Raw genomic sequence first — 25,406 nt, 5'->3', positions numbered from 1 at the left:
CGCCTGTCTGACTCCCCTGATGATCGCCTGTCTGACTCCCCTGATGATTGCCTGTCCGACTCCGCTGCCGATCGCCTGTCCGACTCCGCTGCCGATCGCCTGTCCGACTCCGCTGCCGATCGCCTGTCCAACTCTGCTGCCGATCTCCTGTCCGACCCCCCCTGCCAAGCGGCAAGTCCGACTCGTCCGACGCCGACGGCACCTGCCTCTCCCCGTTCTTGCGTGTTCGGAGGAGGGAGCGGGATTGCCCTTATCGGGAGCGTCGACCCATTCCGGGGTGCGAGGTATTTATTTTCTTTTTTTTGGGACCTCAGGAGCTGTCCCTTAAAGGGGGGTTCTGTCATGTCCAGCATGGTCGCCGTGGCGATCGGCTGGCCCCGCCCCCTCGGCACCGGCTGTAGCAGATTTTCTAATTTGCGTGTGTGCTTCTTAAGGGCGGGTTTTGGGGATTGCCGGTTGCAGGTTCATTGCATTACTTTGCATTATTCGGTTCTGTTTGACTTGAGGAAACCTGTACTTGCCCGTTCTGAGTGAAAGCCTGTTTTGTGAGTATTCCTAGTCTGAGTTCCTGTTTGCCTGTAAGCCTGTTTTTGTTTTTGTCCCTGAGTGTTGGACGACTTTTATTTCCTTAATAAAAGTAACTGATCGTTGTATTTATATTGTATTTTTTCTTTTCAGGATGAATGCAAATTAATATCTCATCTCATCAGCCGTACCGCTTATCTTCATTAGGGTCGCGGGGGGGCTGGAGCCCATCCCAGCCATCTCCAGGCAGTGGGCAGGGGACACCCTGAACTGGTTGCCAGCCAATCGCAGGGCACACGGGGACAGACAACTCACTCGCTCATTCACACCTAGGGACAATTTGGACCGGCCAATTCACCTGAAATGCATGTTTTTGGAATGTGGGAGGAAACCGGAGTGCCCGGAGGAAACCCACGCAAGCACGGGGAGAACATACAAACTCCGCACAGGAAGTCCGGAGCTGGATTTGAACCCACGCAGGAGGTTCCCAAGACCTTAGAACTGTGCCGCACACGCGCTAACCACTGCGCCGCCGTGCTGCCCCAAATTAATATCTTATTTCTGTAATAATTTTTTCTATTTTTTTAATATTTCCATAGTATTACTTTTGTTGCCAACACACAATGGGGGACAAGGTTAGTAGTACTATATTTACTGTTGGCCTGGAGAGGGGTGGGCGCCACCAGGCTGTACATGCCCAAGACACACCACAGGAAATGATGCCCCTATAACCCGTGTGCTTAAGGGATACAACCAACCAACTATTTTTACTATTACCGGTACATATATTGTAATCGTGGGGCAGCACGGCGACGCAGTGGTTAGCGCGTGTGCGGCACAGTTCTGAGGTCATGAGATTGAACCTCCTGTGTGGAATTTGCATTTTTCCCCGGGCTTGCGTGGGTTTCCCCCGGGCACTCCGGTTTCTTCCCACATTCCAAAAACATGCATGTCAGGTTAATTGGCCGGTCAAAATTGTCCTTAGGTGTGAATGAGCGAGTGAGTTGTCTCTGTGTGATACCAGTTCAGGGTGTCCCCTGCCCAGTGCCCGAAGAGATCTGAGATGGGCTCCAGAACTCCCGCAACCCTACTGAGGATAAGCGGCGCAGATAATGGATGGATGGATGGATGGATATTTTAATCATCTTTTGACCGCTTTTATTTAATGGGTAAGATAAAAAAGCCGGACATGGTTTGCGCACTACTGCACCAGGGGTCATTCTACAACACACATTGTCCCTTTATGAATTGCGTAATGACTCGGGCCATTCATTTTGAGTGCGGGAGTCTGAAATATTCGAGTTCACCTGAACCAAACTGGCAAACTTTGGGGATCTTGTGCGCATGCGCGTCTCTTCTTATCTACATTGACGTGCTCTTTAATTTGATGCTGCGATTCAATTTGGACTGAATTTACGCAAGAAACCTTTGCAAAATGTCATCCGATAAATTAGAAGATTTTGACGAGGTTCTGCTTTTCCCAGGAAATTATTATACCTGTCAACCTGTACGTTTTTGCCGTACAAAGTATGTTTATTATGCATTTTAAGACGTGTACGACGTACAAGAAAATCTGTACAGAAAAACGCAAATTTGGCAATTATGGGTACCATCAGGTATACACCGACTATCACAAAATGGCAAATCAATCAAGTCAAACAAGTTCGCCGCGGTAGCCTCAATTTCGGTATTGTTTTTTTTCCATTGCAAACGAAGCAAGCGGTTTGATGCTACTGTGCGCATGCGTCTGCCGCCTCGGAATTCATGTGGTAGTTATGTAGTAAAGGGAAGTCCATCTTTTTTTAGAGAACCGGCTTCTTAGGCTTAACTCATTAAAGAGAGCCGGCTCTCAAACGGCTCACTTCCTTTGATGCATTATATTACGAATCATTATTGTTGTATAAAGAAGTTAAGAGAAAATGAAGTATAAAAGGAGAAAATGAAAAAAGACAGGTTTGTGGTTATCCCTTTAATCAGTATATTACCAACAATAATTTAATGCAGAAAATGAATTAATAATTTGAATAAGAAAATGTATTATTCTACTTAATTATATTTGCATGTATTTTTTCCTTCTACAGTGAACATCCAAGCTACTTAATTTTTGAACTTTTTTATAATAAACCTCATTCATGTCAAGCAACTCAGTATCTCACAACAAAATGTTAAATAACAATATAAATGATATAACGAAACACATGTACAATATAACATGTTAAACTACATTAAAAAAAACTTTTGAAATAAAAAATAGGGTGTAGGATTATTTTGTATTTTGTAAGGGAAAATACAACATTTTGTAAGGGCATGGAGCCGTGAGGGTTGACAGGTATGGATTCTGCATAGCAAAGCATGAGACAACAGAGACTTCTGTTGATAAAAAGAAATACAAACAATTCAGAGTGACTCCCTGAAAAAAAGTTTCATTTCACTTTCTATTATTTTTCACTCGCGAACAGCCTTCATGTGGCCTTTAGCAAAATGAATCTAGGGACCCTCTATTACTTGCTAATTTTCATACCTATAAGGACAGGTAGGACAGGACAGGTTAGTAATGTATGTTGAATAAGAAAAAATATTACAAAACAAAGCTTAAAAAATTGAAGTTCACTCTCTTTTACAAATCCCGAGAATAGGAAGTCTTTATTTGGGACCCAAAACGAAGCTAACTTTGACATCCGGGCCAGACTTGTAAATTTGCTGTCTTTCGCGCATGTGCGCGCGTCTTTTTTACTTCAGACCTCTTAATGATTTACGTTGGCCTGGTTTTTATATTTTTGCTGAGTGTGCTGCAATGCGGCCGTTGGAAAAAAAAAAAAGGAAAAAGGCAAGGCAAATTAAAGGCGCGGACACTTGTACTGAATCAACGCACGCAACTTTTGCAAAATGTCGTCAGAGAATTGGTCGGATTTTGATGAGGCTCTGCGTTTCCTAGGAAATTACGGTCGCTTCCAGACGCTCATGATTCTTCTGCTTAGTTTATCAGCAATTCCAAACGGTTACATGGCAATTTTGTCAATTTTTATCGCCGACACGCCGCCTCACGTCTGTCGGACTTGGATGGACCCCGGCGAAGATGATTCTTTGAATTGGACCAGTTCCGACAGCTGTTATCGGTCCAGCGTGGAAGCAGATTTGGTGGAAACCCGAAATGATTCGGATCGTTGTGTAGATGGTTGGATTTTCACACCTAGCAGCTACACTGTTGTCACAGAGGTAAATATGCATAAAAACACAAAAAAATAAGTAGGTTTTAGTTGAAACTTGTATTTTGCTTCTTCGGTCAATTGCATGAATTTTCTCCTAAATTGCATACTGCAAAAAATACAATAATACGCCACTGGACTAACATTTTGCCTATTTAAAGCAACAAGTTTCTTTAAAAAACACACAAAAAAACATCAGAGATGCTTAAAGAGCAAATTGTTTTATTAAACGTTTATTTTTCAGTTTCAAAACAATACAGGTTACTTATACAAGCCTTAAACTTACTTATATAAACCTTAAACATACTTTTATAAACATTAATCATACATTCCATACAAAATACAGCACTGGAGCAACATACGAACAAATTCAACTTATGAACGATCATCCGGAACCTATCTTGTTCTTAAGTACGGCAGTGTCTGTATAGTGTACACAGCACAGTAAATAAACTATTGTTACAAAGCACTATTATTAATCATGCAATCACTATGATTACAACTTGGGCCAGTCTACAAGCACTATGTTGTAAATATTTTGGACTATTTATCCCAACAGTCTTTTATACTGTTTTCTCTTTCAAGTCTTTAGTACACGAGTGCCGTGTCTGATCTTGTTGCATAAAATGTATTACTACATTATTAACATTGGCAACAATGGAAATTCGATTCAATTCAAAAGATTAGTTATCTAAAACGATTTCCAAAAATGTGGAGGCTACTCTATTATACCTAGGTCTATTAGATAAACCAATCTGACAAACTTGCAATCAAAGAATTTGATATCAATGCTAGCATGAGCCTACAGTCTGTAACATTACAAAGCAGGCTGAATGATAAAGCATAGTTCTGAAAACAAAGCTACAGATTAGGCATTGACATTCTGTGGTCTGTGCAGCCCTTTCAGACTCCTTGTGATGAAGGGCGTCACAAAAAAAATGACTTGACTATGTGAAAAAATAAGAAAAATGCCTCTGAATCCAGAACATATCTAGAAGCACATCCCATCAATATAAAGGCAAATCAAGATTGTAGAAAAGTATTTATTGACAGTAAAGGGAGTGGTTAGGACATTTGCCCGAGAGAGGGATGGACGCCCGACAGTTGACAAGGATTTTCAGAATTCAAAGAATGTAAAGTTATTCCAACGCAGGATCAACAACAAGTCAAGTCATGTTTATTTGTATAGCCCTTCCTTAAGAAGTCAGAAACCTAAAGCACCCGAGCCATATGTGGCTCTTTTCATGGCTCTGAGATAACATGTGCAATACTTTAATATTACTTCATGCAGAGATACTCTCAAGACCTTGGAATCCATGTCATTACTGATGGATACAGTGTTCGGTCCAGTATGTATTGGACAGGGTTCCTGCGGATCCTTGAAAAGTCTTAAAAAAGCATTAAATTAACGATTCTAAAAATAAGGCCATAAATGGCATTACAATGTCTTAATTCCAATTTTCAAAAGTCTTAAAAACGTAAACCTATAAGATTTATATTTGTTGGAACTAAAAACATTTAGTAAAAAAGTCATTTTTCCATGATTCATGGTAAAAATGTTCATTAATGTAGCAGAAAAGTTATTATCTGCCCAGTTTTGACTAAAAATCTGTGATGTACTGTAAACATCATTTTCATAGTTTTCCAGTGTCTAAAACTTTGGAGAGTGCTATAAATTTTCAGATGGAAAGATTTCAATCGGACCAAAATGTGAGAAAAAAAATCTAATTATATCAAACATTTGTTTAAAATTGGCACTAATTCATGTGGTGATCTTTTTTTGTTAAAATGTGTGTGTTGACTTGGTCTTAAATTTGATTTCAAAAGGGATAAAAAAACTCTTAAAAAGCTTTAACTTGCTTTCAGCTGCAGGAACCCTGTAGGACGCAACTTTGGCTTCAGTTTACAGTCAAGGCGTAACACCAATAGAGCCTGTTTTAGCTGTAAATCGCAAGATAACCTGTTATATGGACGTTAAACAATTAGTGTTAGGTCAAGTCAAGTCACATTCATTTATATAGCCCTTAATCACAAAAATGTCGCAAAGGACTGCACAAGATTACAATTACATGATCTTAAACACACATGCAGGCAAGGAACAACTCAAAACCTCAGCATGAGGAAAAAGACAAACCTTGAGAAGGGACCTCACAAGTGGTGATCCCCCTTCCAGGATGACAAGGGTGAAATAGATTTAGCATTACAGTACACAAACATAGTAAACACTAGGTAACATGTTGAAAATTTGTCCAGAAAGTGCATGACAGCAACGACACCCCCAGCCTGTAAACTAGTCCAGAAAGTCTATGACGGCCACGACGCAGCTTCCCATCTCTGCCAGCTGGTCAATGCAGGCGTTGACATGCTTCAGGTCCGGACGCTGGTCCGCTGACTCATCTCAAATTGTCATTCTCCTTCATATCACCACCAGCCAGACAGTCGGAAAAAGACAGGACAATACAAAATATGAGGTGGGCATTAATCTTAGCTTTTGAATAGAAGTGTGTCTTAAGTCTAGTTTTAAAAACTTCCTCTGAGGTTGCAGATCTTATCTCCGGAGGAAGAGCATTCCATAGCACCGCGGCCCGGATGGAGATCGCTCTCGAGCCTGCAGACTTCTTGGCTCTCGGAGTCACAAGTAGACCGGCATTTTCCGACCGGAGGCTCCGAGCAGGAACATAGGGGGAAATCAAATCAGAGAGATAACAGGGTGCAAGTCCATGCAAACATTTGTATGTTAATAAGAGAACCTTAAAGTCACATCTTAAGTGGACTTGGGAGCCAGTGCAAGTTGGCCAATACAGGAGTAATACGCTCAAACTTTTTTGTCTTAGTCAAAAGTCTAGCTGCCGCATTCTGAACCAGCTGCAAACTTTTAAAGCTAGACATCAAGAGACCCGAAAGCAATACATTACAGTAATCAAGCCGAAAAGTAATAAACGCATGAATTAAAACCTCTGCATCTGATTGGGACAGCATCGAATGAATCTTCACAATATTACATAGGTGGTAAAAGCAATTCTTGTAATATTTTTCACGTGTGACTAAAACGACAGATTAGGATCAAATATAACACCTACATTTTTGACCGAGTCACTATGGGTAATATTACATTTGTCTATACATTTTTATATATAAATATACACATTTCCAATAGATTCAGGTCAGGAGACTGGCTGGGCATTGCTAGAACCTTGATAGGATTTTTACGGAGCCACTCCTTGGTTTTCCTGGTCGTGTGCTTCGGATCGTTGTCGTGTAGGAAGACCCAGCCAAGACCCATCTTCAATGCTCTGACTGAGGGAAGTAGGTTATTCCCCAAAATCTCACAATACATAGTCCTAGTCATTCTCTCTTTAGTGCAGTGCACTCGTCCTATACCATGTGCAGGAAAACCATCCCCAAAGCACGATGCTACCACCCCCATGCTTCAATGTAGGGATGGTGGTCTTCAGACTGTACTCTTCATTCTTCTTCCTCCAAACACGCTTTGAGGAATCCTGACCAAAGAGTTCAATTTTGGTCTCATCTGATCACAAAACCTTCTCCTATGATTCCTCTATAACATCCAAATGGTCATATGCAAACTTAAACGGGCCTTGACATGTGCTGGTTTAAGCAGGGGAACCTTTCGTGCGATGCATGATTTCACACCATGACGTCTTTTTGTATTACCTACACTACAGTAACCTTGGAAAAGATAGTCCCAGCTCTTTTCAGGTCATTGACCAACTCCTGTCATGTAGTTACGGGCTGATTCTTCACCTTTCTTAGTATCATTGAGACCCCACGAGACGATATCTTGCATGGGGCTCCACTCCGATTGAGATTGACTATCATGTTTAGCTGCTTCCATTTTCTCATGATTGATCCAACCGTTTTTCACCAAGCTACTTGGCAATTTCTCCGTAGCCCTTTCCAGCCTTGTGGAGGTGTACAATTTTGTCTCTGGTGTCTTTGGACAGCTCTTTGGTCCTCACCATGTTAAAAGTTAAAGTCTTACTGACTGTATGGGGGTGGTCACGCGTCTTTGTGCAGCTAACGCCCTCAAACATGTGCATTTGATTCAGGATGACAGGTGGTTTTAATCCAGGCCCCTCAAGATAATACTGAGAGAAGTGCAAGAGAAAAATGAGCTATACTTTTAACTTGATGTCCCCAAAGCCAGGTACCACCCTTAAAGCAACTGTAAGTGCATTCCATTCTCTACTGCTCTCTCTCTTTCATTTTTTTTTTGTTTCTTTCCCTCTTTTGTCATCTTTCTTTCAATCTCTCCTTTTCTCTTTTTTCTCATTTTCTTTGTCACTCTCTTTTTCTCTGTTTCCATCTCTCTTTCTTTCTCTCTCTCTTTCTCTCTCTCTCTCTCTCTCTTTCTGTATTTTCTCTCACTTTCTCATGCTTTCACTCTGTATTTCTTTGTTTCCATGTTTCTTTCTCTCTTTTATTTTTGTCTCCCTTTTTCATGCATTCTCTCTCTTTCTTTCTTTCTCTCTTTCTCCCTCTCCCTGACACTCTCTCTTTAGTCTTTATTTCTTTCTCTTTCCGTCTTTATCTTTATTTTATATCTCTTTCAATCTTTCTCATTCACTTTCTCTTTCTATGTTCATCTGTCTTTTTCTACCTCTCTTTCTCTCTACCTCTCTTTCTTTATTCTTCTGTATTTCATCTCGCACTCTCTTTATCTCTTTATCTCCTTCTCTCTCCTTCCCTCTCTCTTTCCTCCCCTGTCCTTCCCTCCGACTTTTTCCTTCCACTCTTCGCTCTTTGTCTCCATTCAAAAAGGCTGGCCTCCGCGCAAGGGTTTTTTACTGGCCCCTGAGTTGAAATGAGTTCGACACCGTAAACACCCATGGAATAAGCGGTGCAGAAAAAAACAAGATAAATAATGAATTATTTTTAAAAATCAAACCTCTATCTCATTCTACTAGAAAGGCAATTTTGAAGACAGCAAAAACTGGTGAGTCTGCTATTTGAACTTTGTGTATCATGGAACAGGCTGATCTGGTTTTTTTGAATATGGCCAGCAGGCAAGCAGGCAGGCGGCAAGATTCTTATGAACACAGCACAAAGTTTAAAAAAATAAACTCATCAGGAATACAAAGAAATAAACCATTGGGGGGAAAAACTGCTGAAAAACTAAAGGAGAAAAAAAACCTGTAGGGTAGAACCCCAGGATACAACATAAATCCGTTCTGAGGTGGGGACCGTAAAGTGAAATTGCATCACAGCAGATGAAAGAGACCTATTTGAATGCAGACACACGAGCAGCATTGACAGTTTGATTTGGGGGAAGAAAGGAATGAAACAAAAGGCGCTCATCATTGGTAGGAAGAGAAGGCGTGTTCAAAAGAGAAAACACAAACCGGGTCAACTCACGGCTTGAGAAATCATGGCGGTCTCTTGGGGCATCGCTCAGGCAGCAATGATTGGAGAAAAAAAGGGAAACTGGCTTTGAAAGCCCTTTAAAAGTGCTTGAATCTGGCCATGAAAATGGATACGAACCCTGTATACAGAAAGTACTACTTACATGTAAAGTTCGTATGTAAGATCAAATGACATGAGAAATTATTACACATGGATAGGAAAACTGAAATTGAATTACCCTTAGGTGTGATGTGACTTGAGCTGGTACAGTGGAGTAAGTGGGTGGATGCAGAGGGGGAAAGGAGATGCCAGATTTAAATTCAAGTGATTTTGAAACTTCCACATATGAGTGTCTCATGCTCTTAGAGGATCTCCTTGCTCAATTACCTCCTTATTTTCAAATTATTTTCCTCATCCAGCCAGCCCAAACTTGACCTTGACATGAGCCGGGCCTTCAGAAAATCTTTCCGATCGGTCACTCCGACATTGTTCTCTCATGATTTTCAGTGGGAGCTGGTTTGCGAGAACGCTTGGAAGGTTCCTTTCTCCACGTCCATCTATTTCGTGGGAGTCCTGCTCGGATCGCTGGTCAGCGGACAACTCTCAGACCGGCAAGTCAAAACCGTTGCTCGCTTTTCCTTTTCGTTAAATCCTTAAATACTAAGGCTTAAATTCTTTCCAACTACAATGCTAGTACGGAGCACCGAAAATAAAAGAGAAAATCAAGGAAGTAAGAAAGGAATAAAATAAAAGAAAGAAAATTAAAGAGAAAGAGAGTGTGGGAAAAAGAGGAGGAAAGTGAGGAAAAAGGAGGGAAGTAGTAAGAAAGAGTTGAGAGACAACGAGAGTGTGAGAAAAAAAGAAAGAAAAAGAAAAGGAGAGAGAGGGACAAAAGAAGGGAGAAAATAAGAAAGCAAGTAAGGAGAGTATGAGAGAAGGACAGAAAGAGAGGAAGGGAGGGTGGGAGAAAGAAAGAGAGGGAGAAATAAACTGAGAAAGAAAACATAAAAATGGGAGAAAAGAAAGAAAAAAAGAAAAGGAGAGGAGAAGCAAAGAAAGAAAAAAGAAAGAAAGGGAAAAGAAAGAAAGAAAAGCAGAAAATACCGAACAGGGATAATGGATCACGGAATAGTTTTCAACAGGGAGGTTAAACGATCGCCTCTTCCTATTACAGAACATGATAATAACTGCTCTCTAGCGTCAACTTCCTAACGGCGCCCCCTTTCTCCTTTCTGGCGGTGCGTTAAGGTTCGGGCGAAAGCGCGTTCTTTTCGGTACCCTGGGCCTGCAGTCGGCAGCAGCGCTGATCCAGGCCGCCTCTGTCAACTGGGTCATGTTCTGCACACTCAATTGCCTCAGGGGTGTCGGGCACGTGGCCTGCTACATAGCAACGCTCGTTTTAGGTAAGTAGAATTATTTGTTTTCATTCTAAAACACAAAACATTAATCCTGGGGTGTCAAACTCATATGAGCTCGAAGGCCAGAAGGTAGAACAACAATTCTCGAGGGGGCCAGTAAATTATAAAAAGAAAGGAAGATATAGAGGTAGAGAAAGAGAGGATGGAAGGAAGTAAAGAAAGAAGGAAGGAAGGATGGGAGGAAGGAAGGAGGGAAGGAAGGAAGGAAGGAAGGAAGGAAAGAAGGAAGGAAGGAAGGAAGGAAGGAAGGAAGGAAGGAAGGAAGGAAGGAAGGAAGGAAGGAAGGAGGGAAGGAAGGAAGAGAAAGAGGGATAACAAGAAAGAAAGAAAGAAAGAAAGACAAAGGGGAAAAGAAAGACAAAAAAGAAAAGAAAAAAATACTAGAGAAAGACAGAGAGGAAAACAAAAAAGACTAGAGAAAGACAAAGGTGAATAGAAAGAAAGGAAAGACAAAGGGGGAAAGAAAGAAAGAAAAGACAAAGGGGAAAGAAAGAAATGAAAAACAAAAGGGAAAGAAAGAAAGACAGAGAGGAAAAGAAAGAAAGAAGAGAGAAAGACAAAGGGTAAAGAAAGAAATATAAAAAAGAAAAGAAAGAAAGAATAGATAAAGACAAAGAGTAAATGAATGGAAAAAAGAGAAAGACAAAGATGGGAAAGAGAAAGAAAGGTTAAGAGGAAAAGAAAGAAAAAAAGAGAAAGACAAAGGAAGAAAGAAAGACAAAGAGTGAAAGAAAGAAAGAGAAAGAAAGTAAGAAAGAAAGAAAGAAAGAAAGAAAGAAAGAAAAAGTAAGAAAGAAAGACAGCACTCTACATAACTTAATTAGTCAGTGGTTTCTGTCTTCCACATAACACAAATTTTTCTCAACTTTGAAAATACAGGCCAACTGCTGCGCATTTTTCTGAAATTGATCAAATATAAGATCAGGGCTGGAGTGGGTCCCTTTTTTAGCCTGGGTGTTTTTCACCCAAAGACCACTTAGCCATAGAAGAGGAATTTGAATAAATGCAACAGCAGCAATCTCTTATGATGCATTTATATTCGGAAGAAATTCCAGTATATTGGTTAAACACTTTACAATTTTAATTCCAAGGAAAATTATATAAAGATTCTAACAGAGATGAATGTACATGGGCGTAACCAGCCCGTTTTTGGGGGTACTCAAGCACCTCCAAATTCAAGCCAAGGCCCTCCAAAAACGATAGCCTTTTTAAAACTTTCTTTTCTTTAATAAATGGCTGGATAGATTTAAATATAATGACAAATGCTAGATAAGATATAAAAAAAAACTAAAACGTAGACACCGCAGCGTTGGAAATACAGTACTCCACCGCCTTGAAATGGTTCAGTCTAATTGATACCTTTGGGTGCTCAACGAGGGGTCTCGCCCAGGGACTAATCTATTGTAGAACTGCCACTGTATGTATCATACCCGTCAACCTCCACGGCTCCATGCCCTGACAAAATGTCGTGTTTTCCCTTACAAAATACAAAATAATCTTTTTTTCTACTTTTTTTTCAAACGTGTTTATCTATGTAGTTTAACATGTTATATTGTACACGTGTTTCGTCATATCATATATATTGTTAATTAACATGTTGTTGTGAGATACTGAGTTGGTCGACATGAATGAGGTTTATTATAAAAAAAGTTCAAAAATTAAGTAGCTTGGATGTTGACTGTGGAAGGAAAAAATACATGCAAATTAAGTAGAATAATACCTTTTCTTATTCAAATTATTAATTCATTTTCTGCATTAAATTATTGTTGGTAATATACAGATTCAAGGAATAACCACAAACCTGTCTTTTTTCATTTTCTCCTTTTATACTTCCTTCTTTTCTTAACTTCTTTGTACAACATAATAATTCGTAATATAATGCATTAAAGCAAGTGACCGTTTGAGAGCAGGCTCCCTTTAATAAGTTGAGCCGAAAAAGCCATTTTTCTTAAAAGAGACGGACTTCCTTTCACTACACAACTACCACGGAATGATGCATGATGGTAAATCCTCAGGCGGCAGACGCATGCGCACAGTAGCATCAAACCGCTTGCTTCGTTTGCAACGGGAAAAAAAAACGATACAGAGATAGAGGCTACCGCGGCAAACTCGTTTGACTTGACTGATTTGCCGTTTCGTGATAGTCGGTGCATAATAATGCATAACCGTACAGGTTGACAGGTATGATGTATGTATGTATTTCATTCTTCCCCAAGCCTGCCAACCCACCAGTTGAGAACTACTGCATTAGACGTCATCTCCCCAGGGGAGGGAGGGTGCATTTTTGGGGGGTTTGGTTGCATGAAGGTCTTTTTTTGGTGGTCCTTCCAGGCTCAGAGATGCTGGGCCAGTCTGCTCGTTTAACGTACTCGCTACTGAGCCAACCGTTGGCATTCAGTTTCGGTTTTGCCCTCCTACCGCTGCTTGCGTACGTGGTCCGAGGATGGAGGATGCTGCTCATTGCCAGCGCCGTCCCCGGACTCCTCTTCCTTCCTGCTTGGAGGTACCTCTATCCCACTCGTAATCAGATTTCTCATAGTATTTTGTTGTGTCATTTTATTAATTTGATTTTTTTTATTGATTTGATTATTAAATATATTCTATTCATTTGATTTATTTTTATAGTATTGATTTTTTTAGTCTTGCCAAATCAAGACAAGTTGTGTTTATTTGTATAGCCCTTAATCACAAGGAGTCTCAAATGGCTGCACTGGGCACAGATTATTATTACACTATCCCCTCATCTAAAACCTACATGAGGGCAAGGAAAAACTCAAAAACCTCAACATGAGGAAAATGAAGAAACCTTTGAGAAGGGACCGCACATGAGGTAATTCCTCTTCCACGATGACCAGGCTGCAACTGATGTTGTAATAACAATTAATACACAGATATCGTCAACAGGAAATGTAGGTCATATCATAAACTATAAAATAGAAGTATGTTTTAAGCCTAAATTTAAACAGTTCCACTGAGGTTGCAGATCAAATCTCAGAAGGAAGAGCAACACACCACAACACTGGGGCCCGACTGAAGAGTGCTCTCAAACCTGCAGATCTCTTTTTGGCTCTTGGGATCACAAGAAGACCAGCATTTTCAGAGCGAAGGCTCCAGACCGGAACATCGGGGGAAATTAAATCTGAAAGATATGAGGGAGCAAGTCCATGCATGATTTTTGTACCAGCAGAACCTTAAAATCACATCTTAAGCTAACAGGGAGCCAATGCAGGTTAGCTAAAATCTGGGTAATGTGATCGAACTTTCTTGTTTTAGTTAAAAGCCTCGCTGCAGCATTTTGTACCAGCTGAAGGCTCTTGATTATTCCATTGATTTATCCGATGAATTACAGAGATCCCTCGTTTTTTTGCGGTTTATGGAGACCAAAACCACCCGCAAAAAGTGAAAATCTGCAAAGTAGCCATGCACCTTCATAAATTCCCCAGAGGGTTATACTAACCTCGAGATGACGTCATTAACGACTCAGAGGATACGACCTTAAAGTGATAGCCGGATCTTAAAACATATGAAATGTGAGAAAATAGTACATCTTTATTGCATAATATCTATACCTATTTCATCGGTATATTCCAATTACTGTATTTTCCGAGATAACGCATTTGGAAGACAGTCTTTCTCGTCTTTGACTTCCTGAGCTCAGACATCATGTGAAGAACAACAACACCCTACCAAGCCAGTCACCATATTGGTTTACATGTTAAACAGTCGAAAAGTTCATGAGTGTTTTGGTAGTTTTTGTGGAGAATGCCTAGGTGTTGGGTCACAGGCGGGTGCAGCAACAGTACAACAAATGGCGAGCAGCCAAAATGGGACGAACTGGCACAGTGAACTAACAGGACCTAAACCACCCAGGACACGGCAAGCAAACCAGCTTCTAGAAAGGGCTAACCGGGGCCGATCGGCGGGAAAACAGGGAGCCTCTTTGTTGTCATCCGGTGAAGACACAGCGCGTGCAACAAATGAAATTTTTTTGGGCATGATTGTGGGAAAGAACACTACATGTCTTGTGCCTAATTGAAAAAAAAAGGATTGTATAATCCCTTTAACAAAATTATAATTATTGATAAACAAAGAGGGCAGCACGGCGGCGCAGTGGTTAGCGCTTGTGCGGCACAGTTCATGTCATGGGTTCAAATCCAGCTCCAGACTTCCTGTGCGGAGTTTGTATGTTCTCCCCGTGCTTGCGTGGGTTTCCTCCGGGCACTCCGGTTTCCTCCCACGTTCCAAAAACATGCATTTCAGGTGAATTGGCCGGTCCAAATTGTCCCTAGGTGTGAATGAGCGAATGAGTTGTCCCTGTGTGCCCTGCGATTGGCTGGCAACCAGTTCAGGGTGTCCCCTGCCCACTGCCTGGAGATGGCTGGGATGGTGTCCTCGAATTGAGCCAGATTTCTGCGCTGATTATGGAGTCCCAAATGTAGCGGTTTCCCACTTTGTAGCTCCATATTATTTGTTTCATGGTTAATGAACCTGGTATTGGAACGGTAGTTTAGCATAGTTGTTAGCCTAGCCATTAGCAGTAGGCCCGACATACAGCAAGGCTTTTGATTCCCCTCCTGAGGCAGCTTCAGTTGATTCCCGGACATGATAACAATCCACATAGCACCCGCTGGCATTTCTTTGCGCTATTCTGACTTTTCTTATAGTCCAATTTAATTCTTCTTCTTTTAATGTAAAAAGCCACTAAAAGCGGTGCTTCCTACTATGTTTACGGGGCAGCACCCACCCGCTGTTTGACTGACAGCTTACCACAGCCTATCAGAGTCGCGCACACAGTGAGTCACATCAGCCTATCACGGCTGCACGCAGAGTCACACCCACCCAACAGAGCGCCCTTCTTAATCTGTCCCCGCTGAACACAATGCACTATAAATGACAACCAAGACAAAATCAATTTGTTTAAAAATCCGCGAAGAAGTGAACCAGCAATAACTGCAGTGCGAAGTAGCGAGGGGTTTCTGTATTTTACAAATGCTTTTGGAGGGACCCTTTTTTTCAATTTTTTGGGTTGGCTTAGTGAGGCACGTGAGATGAAACGATGCATTTACTTACCTCCACCAGGGTTATACCCGAGTCTCCTCGCTGGCTTTTGCAGAAAGGCCGAGTGGAGGAGGCAGAATCAATTCTCCGTCGAGCCGCCAAAATGAACCGCGTGGTCCCGCCTGACTTCATCTTAAAGTCGGACCAGGATGCCAAATTTTTGGTCTGTTCTGCTTCATCGATTAAAAATGATTTTTCATGATAAAAACACGTTTTTTTTGTTTTCTTCTGCAGTTTCAGGAAAACTCTGGCGAGCAGAAGCAGGCATACTCGTGCTTGGACTTGATGCGAACCACCAACCTTAGGAACATCACCATTATCGGGTGCTTTATATGGTAATGTGCATTTCCCACACTTATTTTTGACCATAAACATCTTAAAAACAACTATATTTTTATTTTGTGCTTTCAAAGTGAGTTAGGGTTTTAAAGCTGTGACTCAAAGTTAATCAGTTCTAAGTGAAAATCTCGACTTTTCCATAACAGGTTGTAAGGCCATCTACGCTACGCATAAACGTACTTATTTTTTGGCCTCAAAAGATATGAAAAGAACCTCTCATCAATTAATGCTTTAAAACCTTACTCCGATGTAATCAGTTCTAAGTGAAAATCTCGACTTTTCCAGGCCAGGTTATAACAAGTTCTACTTATTGAGGATGAAGCAAGGAATAAGCTAACTGAAGAAAAAAAGAGCATATATAGATGGACAGTATACTATTCTAAACTCCACTACCACCCATCGCAAGGAGACCGAGTTCCTTAAGAAATCCACCTTTGGGAAAAGTGACAACTTCCCTATCCTCCGAGAAGAAGTATTACAATTAACTCGCTGAAGGACAGAAAGGTCTCCATGAGTTCCTCAAGAAATCCACCCTTGGGAAAAGTGACAACTTCCCTATCCTCCGAGAAGAAGTATTACAATTAACTCGCTGAAAGACAGAAAAGTCTCCATGAAACGACAACATTCAATCAGAACTCATACATAATGGCGGGTAGCAAACTATTGACGTATTGACACAATTTGCAGAAAGATCTGGCAAACAGGACAGTGGCCATCTGCGTGGACAAAGTTGCTAGTAATTATGCTACCAAAGAAAGTAACCTTCAACTATTCTCCAACTACAGAACCATTAGTTTCATCAGTCATGCAAGTAAAGTTATGCTAAAAGTCCTACTCAACAGACTGAAACCACTGCCTGAAAACATCCTAGCAGAGGAACATGCAGATGTCAGGGAGGGAAGCAGCACCACGGAAAATATTTTTAATCTGCGCATTCTACAGGTATGTGAGCTTTTTAACAACACTAAAGAAACGTCTATCACGTCTTTATGGATTTCAAGAAAAGTATGGCAAGACACTTTTTGGGCCACCATGCGGATGTACAACATTGACCAAAAACTGGTTCAGACCATTGAACAGCTGTTTTACAACGCAACAGTGCGGTATTGATCAATGGCACAATTGGAGTGTTCTTTCAAACCGCAGTCGGTGTGTGACAAGGCTGCATATTCACTTCAACTATAGTCAACGTCTTCCTAGAGAGGATCATGACTGAAGCTCTGAACCAACATAAAGGTACAGTCAGCATTGAGGGATAAAAAGTCACCACCTCAGATTTGCTGATGATATTGCCCAATTGGTAGGAGAAGAACAGGAACTCAGAGATCTGCTCAATTCCCTGGAAAAAGCATCAACCAAGGATGGGGTCGAAATCAGCACAAAAGAAAGTGACGGCCAACAAACCCCCAAGTATCACCACAAATATCACCATCAACCACCAAGAGCTTGAACCTGTAACCAAACTTAAATATTTTGGAGCTCACATATCAGAAGAGGAATCAGAAACAGAAATCATGTCCATGATAGCTCAAACCACAGCCGCTCTTTCCAGACTCCAACCCAGGAACAAAGCCGTTGAATCAAAGATCCGACTCTTGCAAGCACTGGTTACTTCCATCTTCCTCTACGCTTGCAACGAATGGACTCTCACTGCAAAACTGGAAAAGAAAATCCAGGTCATGGAGATGTGATGATATTGAAAACTTCTAGGCTACAGCTACATGGCCCATGTGACAAATGAAACAGTCTGCAACTCCATCAGAAGACTCATTGGACCCTTTCAAGGACTGTTTTCAAGTTCACAGACGAATATTTCAGTTGTATGTTCACGTCACAAGATCATTAAGAATGGCCAATATCATTCTCAGATTTCAAAATGTCGTTATTTTTGTTTGTTCATTTTTCCTAGGCTAGCCAACTCAATGGTGTACTACGGGCTTTCACTGAACACGAGCAACCTTCAGGGCAACATCTACCTCAACTGTTTGTTTTCGGCCTTAACCGAGGCCGTTGCCTGCCTGGCCTGCTGGATCATCATCACCCGGGCCCCCAGGCCTGCACTCCTCTTCTTCACACTCGTCTCCTCAGGAGCCACCCTCCTTGTCCTTAAGCTCATCCCAGACCGTTTGTCTACCCTAAAAACCCTGTCATTGTGAGGTCTAAACAACAATTGAGGGCCAAAAGATAGAAACATCAATACTGGAATTTATTACAAAACCTGAATTTTCAGCACTTAGAATGTTTCCGCCAAAAAGGACCCAAACGACATTTTCGCTTTTGTTGGAAAGAAAACAAAAAAAAATAAAACACAAAAATAAGCATTCGAAAGAAAAATGTTGTGTTAAAGTCACAACCATGGTTAAGCGAGACATTTGAAGCCTGCCTTCACTTGGGGAAGAGTTTGTGCGTGACATTTATGCTTATTATTCGTTGTGCACATGAGAAGGAATGAAATGGAGGACAAGACGGGAGCCCTGCCAAGTTTTTTCTAACAAAACAGTTTCTCAAAAGTTGACACTTCCCTACAAAGTTTTGGTTAGCGGCTAGCTAGACTATGGCTAAAGTTTACACGCTAACACTACAGAGCTAATTCCCTACAGCTCTGCAGTTTTAATGTGCTTATTACAACAAGACATTATCTCAATAGTGGGTGTGTCCCTCTGCTTTTATGATTTTGTTAGCCGCTAGTCAGACTTTTATGAGCTACAGAGCTAAATGTGTACAGTTGAGCTATTTGAATCTGCAAACACATACTTTGTGTGTGGCATTCAATGTGTTTATCCCTGGAGTTTTTCTTAGCAGATAGCCGGACTTTGGCTAATGTTTGCATGCTAACACTTGCACCTACGAAGCTTAGTACATATTTTTGGAACATTTTAGCTTTTATTGAACAGGACAGTAATAGTGACAAGAAAAGATAAGAACTGATGATGATGATGGCGATAGTTGGCACAGTGTAACGCAACAAACGAATCGCGTTCGCATGTTTGTAAAAGTTAAAAAATAATATTAGATTAAAGTCTCATTGTTTGTAGCTCTGTACATATTTTGGGGCACATTTTAGATTTTAACGGACAAGACAGTGAATGTTGACAAGAAACAGGAATAGGAGGGAAATTATGATAATAAGGATGATGAGGTAGTTTACATAAGCTTATACAAAAGACATACTTGTATAGTAAATGTACTATTGTAAACTTGATTTAAATAAAACTTTCCTGCTTAGCTAGCTTTGCGACTTCAAGAATGTTGCACAAAAATTACATGTTTATGAAGTAAAACTACTGAACAGAGTTAACTGTGTGGTGTTGGCATGTAAACATTAGCCAAACTCTGGCTGGCAATAACAAAAACATCAGGGACAAATGTAGTGAATGTTACAATGTGTAATTACAAATTAAAACAGCTTAACTGTAGTAAGTGAGCTTTGTAGTTGTAGCAAGTAAACATTTGCCTAAGCCTAGCGAGCGGCTAACAAAAACTTGGGAGTTATTGTTATGCACAAAATACAAGTTAAAACTGCTGAAATGTAGCTAGTTTGCTCTACAGTGTTAGCATGTAAACATCGACCAAATTCCGGCTAGGGGATAACACAAACCTCAGGGACAAATGGACTGAATGTTATGCAAAAATTGTTGTAAATAAGCTCTTTAGTGTTAACATGCAAACATTAGCCAAAGTCGGACTGGCGGCTAATGAAATGAAATGAAATGATCTGCATTAATATAGCGCTTTTCAAGTCAATGACTTCCCAAAGCGCTTTACAATGTGCTCCACATTTCCCAATAGCGGCCTTGCAGCCATGTAAGGCGCTAACCTGCTTATTGGGGGTATTAGGGGTTCAGTGTCTTACCCAAGGACACTTCGACATGTAACACGGACGAGCCGGGATTCGAACTAGGAACCATTGATCCCAAGACGAGCGCTCTACCTCCTGAGCTACTGCCGCCCCTAATAAAAACTTCAGGGATGAACAGACTGAATGTCCTACACAAATTTCAACCGTTTGACTGTAGATAGTTAGCTCTGTAGTTTTAAAATGTAATCTTTAGCACTAAACATTAGATTTTTGTTAATAAGCAGATGCAAAGTAACAAACCAACATAAACAAAACAGTTCTTTCAAACAACTGATAAATTGTCCAAACAAAGTACAAGATAAAAAGCAGCAGTAATAAAGTACAGGTGGGAAAACAGATAAGGCGCAGGTGGGCGCTTTCCAGCCACCCCTTCCAGGTTGGCACCCTCTAGTGCAGTGTTTCTCAACTGGTGGTTTGGGACCCAGAAGTGGGTCGCGTCTTTGCCCTGGCAAAAAAATGCTAAGAAAAAAAAATAACAGTGGGTTCATTTTACTTTTTACCACTAGTTAAGATAATATCCTGCAAATGTTAGTTAAGCATGGCCAAATGTAGATACAGTGGAGACTATATGCAAAATTGATTTCATTATAATGAAAACAAAGCTACTTAAATGAAGTGCTTTGGATTTCATTAAAAAAGCAGATAATTGAACATTAAAGGAACAGTGTGTATGATTTGACACCTATATGTCGCTGCATTGTGAAGTGCAACTCAAAACGAGTGCTAAAAACCACAAGAACGAATAAAGACTACGGAGACTCAAAGTGACCAAACAGTCAAGCTTTTCGAGAGCTTTCGAGTTCCCATAGCAACATGATGGCTAACTATTACCGTGAAGCTCATGTTATGTAAAAAATCAATTTAAAAAAATGCAATTTTATATGTATTCACGGTCATTATTTAAATCAGTATTTTTGGATTTTATAATGAATTTACAGAGAATTACCAGTAGGGTGCACTAAATAACAATCACTGTCCCTTCAAAGCAGGAGTCTCAAACTTGCGACCCGGGGGCCAATTGCACCCCCAGGGTGATAGATTGAGGCCTATGCCTTAGTATGAAAGTATAAGGGACAGTCTGTATTATTTTCCCACTAGATGTCGCTGTATTCTGTCGTGCCACCAAAAACGAGTGCTAAAAGCACAACGGAAAGAGACAAATAAGGGTGACCAAAACGCACCCTATTACTTTTGAAAATAAGAGAATTAATTAAGGGAAAAAAAATGAGAAAAAAAGACAAAATAAACAAAAAGAGAAAAATGGATAAAAAGAAATAAAACAAAAAGTAAAACGGAGGGAAAAGGGAAACAGAAAAAGAAAAATTATAAAATATTTTTTTAAAAAGAGAGAGATAATTGCATTTTTTTGTTTTCATCTTTTCTTTCTCAGTATTGGTTGCACTACACATTACAGCAACATTTAGTGGACAAATATAAAACACTGTTCCTTCAAGAATGTCCGAATGGTTTCATCAGCACTGTTTTTGCGGAAAACCCCATTTGACCCAACCTCACCAGGACCATGGCTTCAGCGGCCCCCAACTCAATTGAGAGTGAGACCCCTGCTTTAAAGGAAATATCATTGTGTGCAGTCGTTTTTCTTTTTGCTGATTATTATGGGTTTTTTAAGACACTTTGATAACATTTGAAAACATCTGACTTGATTCCAGCAGAAAGCTAAATTTCATTTACGCCAGGGCTGTCAAACTCATTTCAAATCGTGGGCCACATATGGCCTCTTAAATGAGATTTATAAAGAAAGGAATTTTTAAACCATTTGCACATGTGCCTATAAAATACATATTCATTTCCAGCTTACACCTTACAAACTAAGGAGAGTGATGTTAAATGTGTAAAGAAAAAAGTATTCACATCTCCTGTAAATGTGTAAACTTGAACATACTATACAGAATACAATACATACTGACAATGTATGCAGTTGCATGAACAGTAGAATTCCACCATACTTTTATGTAGTGAAGCTGCTGACTAACATTAAATTGCCCATTTTTTCAATCATATTCACTGAGCTGTATTTTTCAGTCTAAGGCAGCATTTTAAAGCCGTTATTCTATTCTGGAATTGTTTTTGTTCCTGATATTTGGCGATCAACTCATTAGCTAATTGTTTTGAATGATGTTTTTGTTTATTTTTCGTTCAATCGTGTATTTTCCATAATATTTTCCTCAACTTCATAAAAGCTCAACAATAACATAAAACTCAGCACGGCAGCGCAGTGGTTAGCGCATGTGCGGCACAGTTCTGAGGTCATAGGATCAAACCTTCCTGTTTGGAGTTTGCATGTTCTCCCCGTGCTTGCGTGGGTTTCCTCCAGGCACTCCGGTTTCCTCCCGCATGTGCTGGTTCAAATTTTCTCTAGGTGTGAACTAATCAGTTGTTGTATATCTCTGTGTGCCCTGTGATTGGCTGGCAATCTGTTCAGGGTGTCCTCTGCCCACTGCCTGGAAATGGCTAGCATGGGCTCCAGCACCCCCGCGACCCTACTGAGGATAAGCGGTTAATGGCAGGGTGGATGGAATAACATAAAACTAAACCTTCAAAATGTGTGATTGGAAAGTTGGGAATAAGAGTTTCCTAAAAATGTGTACTCTTTTCTAGATTTTGGCCTAGAGATCGGAGAGGAAAATGATTTTTTTCTTGATTTGGGCTGCAACATTAGAATTGTATGGTGGGTCCTGAAGTCAGATCATTTTAGAAGCACTGCTCTAGTGGGGAATGACGTGCCAGATCATCACCTCACTTTTAATGTGACCACTTATTTTTTCATAAGCATTTATTCTTCAGGTTTTTTCTTCAGGCCGAGACAGAAAATAGACTTTTTCTTCTGGTTAAAATGCATTTATTTTTGCAGGCATGCCGGTTACGTTCCAGGTGGTGGTCCTGGTGGGAAAATTGGGCGTTTCGGTGGCCTATGACTTCATTTTTGTCTTCTTCGCGGAGCTGTACCCCACGGTGGTGCGCAACACGGGGCTGGGAGTCCTGGCCACGGCCGGGCGGGTCGGCACCATCATATGCCCTTACGTCATCTACCTAGGTGAGTCAGGGCGTCTTAGTTATAACCTGAAGATTACAATTTAAAAAAAAATTAAACTCAAACCCTGAAAAAGAAGAAAAAAGAAGGGTTTTTTTGAAGCCGATCTATGAAATGCACATACTTGCACGCACATCATGATTGAGCTGACTGAGACTTGATCATGGATTTGAGCCAAGTGATGGCGGCAAAGAGTAACAAAGTACCAAATTCCATAGAGTGTATTTAAATAGAGTTTTAAGTGTTTGATCAAAGAGATTAACTTAAAAAATAATAATGATGAATGAAATAAAAATAATTTAAAAGAATCATTTAAACACAAAGTAAAACATAGAACAATTACTAAATAAAGAATATATTTTTAAATATATAAGTGAAATTGAATAAAAAAAGATTATATATATAAAAATAGATACAAAAAATGATCATAGTAATAGTCAAATTAAAGCAATAAAATAAAAACATAAAATATTTTTTCAATGAATCGGACTTTTAATTTCTCTCCAATGTATTTAAATATTGAAATTTTGGACGAAAAGGCGATAGAATATTTGTTTTGTGCAATATCATATCAATCAAAAAAAAAAATGATAAGTGTTTATCAATTAACTTGATATTTCAAAAATTGCACAGAAATGCATGCTATACACCTGCAAATATGTAAGATACTCTTTTCCTCCCACCTTCACATTTCAACGATATCGTCAGGATCAGAACGGAGACAGGACCTTGCGTTACGTTTCTCTCAGTTTTATTGGAAGAAAGGAAAGGGTTACACCCACGATCCAGTGATCGCTGGGCTCTGAACGCGGAAGTGGGATTTCCGTGGCGAGTGATGGCGGTATTGGGAACAGAAAAACGGGTCATTAGCCAGGACAGGATTGCAAAAACGTTGTCGGGGTCAAAAAGGAGTCAAAAGCCAGGAGAGGAGAGTAGACGTGGTCAGGATCAAAAAACGGTCGAAGCCGGGAGCAAAAAAACAAGTGGGAGTCAGGGTCGAAAAAGGCTTGCCTAGCATAAACTGATGTTCACAGAAAACAGGTGACAGAAAGGAGTGGGTTTAAATAGGGACATGGAGCCAATCAGAGTCCGAGGCAGCCAAATGAGCGGGCACAGGTGCATCACATCGGTAATCATGACAGGTATATGGAAATAAAAAATAATAAAATTCTAATTAAATATATATATATATATATATATATATATATATATATATATATATATATATATATATATATATATATATATATATATATATATATATATATATATACAGTTCTGAGGTCTTGGGAACCTCCTGTGTGGGTTCAAATCCAGCTACCGGACTTACTGTGCGGAGTTTGTATGTTCTCCCCGTGCTTGCGTGGGTTTCCTCCGGGCACTCCGGTTTCCTCCCAGATTACAAAGACATGCATTTCAGGTGGATTGGCCGGTACAAATTGTCCCTGGGTGTGAATGAGCGAGCGAGTTGTCTGTCCCTGTGTGCCCTGCGATTGGCTGGCAACCAGTTCAGGGTGTCCCCCGCCCACTGCCCGATGATTGCTGGGATGGGCTCCAGCACCCCCGGGACCCAACTGAGGATAAGGGGTGCAGCTGATGAGATGAGATATATATATATGACTTTATTTTTTATTGATGAATAAGTACATTTAGAAAATGATCAAGTATATGAATAATGCTCCACTTTCCACTTGTCTTGGTTCCTTTTGGTGTTGTTTATTTTAGTATTATTCGTTATTTCTCTTGAAGCAATTTTTTTTATTTGATTTTATTTGTTTTTTTAGGAATTTACAGCAAGATCCTGACTTATATTATTTTCGGTGCGTTCAGCGTCGTTGCAGCTCTGTTGGGTTTCTTGCTGCCAGATACGAGAAATTGCAAACTTCCTGACTTTATCAGCGAGACTAAGTCCATTCGAGGGTAAGTATTGTCCCTGGTATCTCATGTGAAAAATCATTAACAGAATCACATAAAAAAAGCTTCATCATATTCTCACCTTACTCTAAAATGTACACAATTATATACTTTATGCAGCGACGAGGAAGAAACTGGCGTGTAGTCTTTGTTGCAGAGCATTCATTGTATTTTTTCCAACATCTTAAAACGAATTTTTATCTCAACGTGTGCTCTTTTTTCTCGTACAGATTCTGCACAGCAAATAAAAATCCATCAAAACACAACAAACTTGCGGCAACAGCGACCTCCACTGGTGGTTAAATAATACCAATACTCCAAAAGACTTCATCATGACTCACAAAACAGCTTTTATTTTGTCTGTAAAAGTATTCAGGCCATTAAATCGTTTTTTTGTTTGTTTTTTTTGGGGGTTTTTTGTGTGTGCATGCGTGTGTTTGTACTCGTTTTGCATTTTATTTATGAATGTAGTTGCCCTCAAATAGGCTTTGCGACATATTTTCCATGTTTAGGCTGCAGGGGACAGCATTGAGCCAGGGTTGATTTTCGGTTTCGCGTTCGAATCACGAAAAAGACTCACCTGACAGGTCGTGTCTACGTTTTCTTCCATCCATCCATCCATCCATTATCTGCACCGCTTATCCTCAATAGGGTCGCATGGGTGCTGGAGC

At 40.3% G+C, this 25,406-nt stretch overlaps 1 protein-coding gene across 1 annotated transcript; it reads left to right on the top strand.

Moving 5' to 3' along the window:
- The first annotated feature begins 3,411 nt into the window (after window positions 1–3,411).
- LOC148373285 (organic cation/carnitine transporter 2-like) lies at window positions 3,412–25,084 on the top strand. The gene is made up of 10 exons (XM_088352882.1): window positions 3,412–3,741; window positions 9,603–9,706; window positions 10,344–10,498; window positions 12,845–13,016; window positions 15,593–15,734; window positions 15,812–15,906; window positions 17,820–18,034; window positions 22,642–22,824; window positions 24,606–24,741; window positions 24,966–25,084. The coding sequence occupies exons 1-10, from the start codon at window positions 3,412–3,414 to the stop codon at window positions 25,036–25,038; spliced, it is 1,605 nt and encodes a 534-aa protein (XP_088209008.1). The 3' UTR covers window positions 25,039–25,084.
- Window positions 25,085–25,406: the final 322 nt, after the last annotated feature.

Source organism: Urocampus carinirostris, chromosome 1, assembly GCF_059441175.1.
Source record: "Urocampus carinirostris isolate Australia breed hairy pipefish chromosome 1, RoL_Ucar_1.0, whole genome shotgun sequence".
NCBI lineage: Eukaryota > Metazoa > Chordata > Actinopteri > Syngnathiformes > Syngnathidae > Urocampus > Urocampus carinirostris.
Note: the sequence above shows the minus strand (reverse complement) of the source record. Positions and strands in the feature narration are given on the sequence as shown.